Here is a 3,294-nt window from a genome sequence, read left to right on the forward strand (position 1 = left end):
ATTAGGGTTAGTGTGGCCGCAATTCGATGGTATTGGCCTCCGGGAGCTATCCCACAGTGCATCATTGTGACCGCTCTGGACAGCAATCCGAACTCGGATGCACTGGCCAGGTAGACAGGAAAAGCCCCGCGAACATTTGAACTTCATTTCCTGTTTGCCCAGCGTGGAGAGCACAGGTGACCACAGATACCTCATCAGCACAGGTAACCATGCAGGCTGATAATCGAAAAAGAGCACCAGCATGGACCGTGAGGGAGGTACTGGATCTGATCGCTGTATGGGGAGAGGATTCAGTGCTTGCAGAACTTCGTTCTAAAAGACGAAATGCAAAAACTTTTGAAAAAATTTCCAAGGGCATGATGGAGAGAGGCCACAATAGGGACTCTGAGCAGTGCCGCGTGAAGGTCAAGGAGCTCAGACAAGCCTATCAAAAAACAAAGGAGGCAAACGGTCGCTCCGGGTCAGAGCCGCGGACATGCCGCTACTACGCCGAGCTGCATGCAATTCTAGGGGGGGCTGCCACCACTACCCCACCTTTGTTCGTGGATTCTGGGTCGGGGATAGTCTCGACGCCTGAGGATTCTGCCGATGGGGTAGAGGAGGAGGAGGAGGAGGAGGAGGATGAGCTTGCAGAGAGCACACAGCACTCCATTCTCCCCAACAGCCAGGATCTTTTTATCACCCTGACTGAAGTACCCTCCCAAGCCAGTACCCAAGACTCTGACCCCATGGAAGGGACCTCAGGTGAGTTTACCTTTTAAAATATAAAACTTGTTTTAAAAGCAAACGGTTTTTAATGATTACTTTGCCTGACTTTGCATTCGTGGTCAGTTCAGCTACTGGAAAAGTCTGTAGCTACTGGAAAAGTCTGTTAACGTGTATGGGGATGGAGCGGAAATCCTCCAGGGACATCTCCATGAAGCTCTCCTGGAGGTACTCCGAAAGCCTTGCCAGAAGGTTTCTGGGCAGTGCATCCTTATTCCCTCCTCCATGGTAGGACACTTGACCACGCCATGCTTGCAGCAAGTAATCTGGTATCATTGCCTGACAAAGTCTGGCAGCGTATGGTCCCGGTGTTTGCTGGCATTCAAGCAACATCCGTTCTTTATCTTGTTGTGTAATCCTCAGGAGAGTGATATCACTCCTGGTAACCTGGTTGAAATACGGGAACTTAATTAAGGGGACAGAGGTGGCCGTTCCTACTGGGCTGTTTGCCTGTGGCGGAAAATAAATCCTTCCCTGCAGTTAGCCAAGCGCAGATGGGAAATTGGCCCTGAGTTTTTCGCGTTTGGCTAGCAGGGATCTTCCCTGTTACCAGCCACGCGGTGGGGGGAGGGTACCGTGATCATCCCAGAGAATTCATGGCGAGGGGGGGGGTCGGCGGTGGGGGGGGGGGTAGTTTGGTGCCTGCAGGGATCTTCCCTGATACCAGCCACGCGGTGGGGGGAGGGGTACCGTGATCATCCCAGAGAATTCATGGCGGGGGGGGGGGGGGGTTAGTTTGTTTTCTGGTGCTGCTGAATGTTAACAGAAAAACCGCAGCACTCTACTTGCCTGAAGGGGCCCAGACAAGCCCCACCACACTGCCCCCCCCCCCCCCCCAACTGGCTGAGATTGGCCAGGCTTCTGCAGCACTCTACAAGCTATGCTTGGTATGTGGGAAAGCACGGCGCAGAAGCTTACCATGGCCGCATGCAAGCCAAATTCTGTTGCCCAGACCTGTGATCTCTAGCAGCAAAGCCACAGGCACTCAGCATTAAGAGGCAAAATGTGACCTTGCACATAAATCACATGTGCTATGTAATGTGAACAGTGTTGGTCACCGTGAAAGAGTATAAGCATTGTTCTGCAAAATGTAGCTTTTAAAACAATTCTCTCTTTTTTCCCCTCCCTACAGCAGCTGCAAATTCCTCAAGCCTCCCTCCTCCATCCCGAAGGTTATCACAGATAAGGCGTCGTAAGAAGAAGACGCAGGAGGACATGTTTTCTGAAATTATGCAATCCAGCAGGAGTGACAGAGCTCATCTGAATGAGTGGAAGGAAACAGTTTCAAAGTATAGGAAAGAAGTCAGTGAACGTGAGGAGAGGAGGGACCAACGTGAGGAGAGGAGGGACCAACGTGAGGAGAGGAGGGACGATCGAGATGAGAGATGGCGGCAGGAAGACCAGAGGATGAAGGATGCAACGCTGGGGCTGCTCCGGCGTCTGGTGGAGGTTCAGGAACGGCTGCTGGAAAACAGACTGCCGCTTCAGCCCCTGTTCCACCCTCCCCCCTCCCCATGTTCCGTATCCTCCTCACCCAGACGTGTAAGAACGTGGGGGGGGAGGCTCCGTACACCTTCCCATTCCACCCCAGTAGACAGCCCAAGCAAAAGGCTGTCATTTTTTTAACCTTTTCTTTGTGGCTTTTTCCTTCCCAGCAATCCTCCTCCCAAATACCACCCGGGTTCCCTCCCTCTTTTTCTAATCTATTAATAAAGAATAAATGATTTTTAAATGATAGTGACTTTATTTGGTTTGAAAGAAAGCTGGGGGAAGGGGCAGGGTGGGTTCCTTACAGAAAATCAGTCAGTAAAGGGGGAGGGTTTTCATGAAGGAGAAACAAACAGATATTTCACACGGTAGCCTGGCCAGCCATGAAACTGGTTTTCAAAGCTTCTCTGATGCACAGCGCTTCATGGTGTGATCTTCTAATCGCCCTGGTGTCTGGCTGCGCGTAATCAGCAGCCAGGCGATTTGCCTCAGCCTCCCACCCCGCCATAAAGGTCTCCCCCTTACTTTCACAGAGATTGTGGAGCACACAGCAAGCAGAAATAACAATGGGGAGATTTCTTTGGCTGAGGTCAGAGCGAGTCAATAATGAACGCCAGCGACCTTTTAAACGGCCAAATGCACATTCTACCACCATTCTGCACTTGCTTAGCCTGTAGTTAAACAGCTCCTGACTCCTGTCCAGGCTGCCTGTGTATGGCTTCATAAGCCATGGCATTAAGGGGTAGGCTGGGTCCCTAAGAATAACTATGGGCATTTCAACATCCCCAACGGTTATTTTCTGGTCCGGAAAGTAAGTCCCTTGCTGCAGCCCTTTAAACAGAGTAGTGTTCCTGAAGACGCGAGCGTCATGAACCCTTCCCGCCCAGCCCGCGTTGATGTTGGTGAAACGTCCCTTGTGATCCACAAGTGCTTGCAGCACCATTGAAAAGTACCCCTTGCGGTTTATGTACTCGGTGGCTTGGTGCTCCGGTGCCAAGATAGGGATATGGGTTCCGTCTATTGCCCCACCACAGTTAGGGA

At 51.5% G+C, this 3,294-nt stretch overlaps 1 protein-coding gene across 1 annotated transcript; it reads left to right on the forward strand.

The window, feature by feature from the left end:
* Window positions 1-259: 259 nt before the first annotated feature.
* On the forward strand, window positions 260-2,450 carry LOC128832030 (SRRM2 protein homolog rsr-2-like). The gene is made up of 2 exons (XM_054019047.1): window positions 260-744; window positions 1,898-2,450. Exons 1-2 carry the CDS (start codon window positions 357-359, stop codon window positions 2,389-2,391), a joined length of 882 nt encoding a protein of 293 aa, XP_053875022.1. The 5' UTR covers window positions 260-356; the 3' UTR covers window positions 2,392-2,450.
* The last annotated feature ends 844 nt before the right edge of the window (window positions 2,451-3,294 follow it).

Source organism: Malaclemys terrapin, chromosome 2, assembly GCF_027887155.1.
Source record: "Malaclemys terrapin pileata isolate rMalTer1 chromosome 2, rMalTer1.hap1, whole genome shotgun sequence".
In the NCBI taxonomy this organism is placed as follows: Eukaryota; Metazoa; Chordata; order Testudines; family Emydidae; genus Malaclemys; species Malaclemys terrapin.

What these genes read in the sequence shown, in the direction of transcription:
- LOC128832030 (XM_054019047.1), top strand. Translation starts at nt 357, where the DNA reads ATGATGGAGAGAGGCCACAATAGGGACTCTGAGCAGTGCCGCGTGAAG. An exon ending in CCCCATGGAAGGGACCTCAG is followed by an intron (nt 745 to 1,897) that starts GTGAGTTTACCT and finishes CCCTCCCTACAG; the next exon opens with CAGCTGCAAATTCCTCAAGC.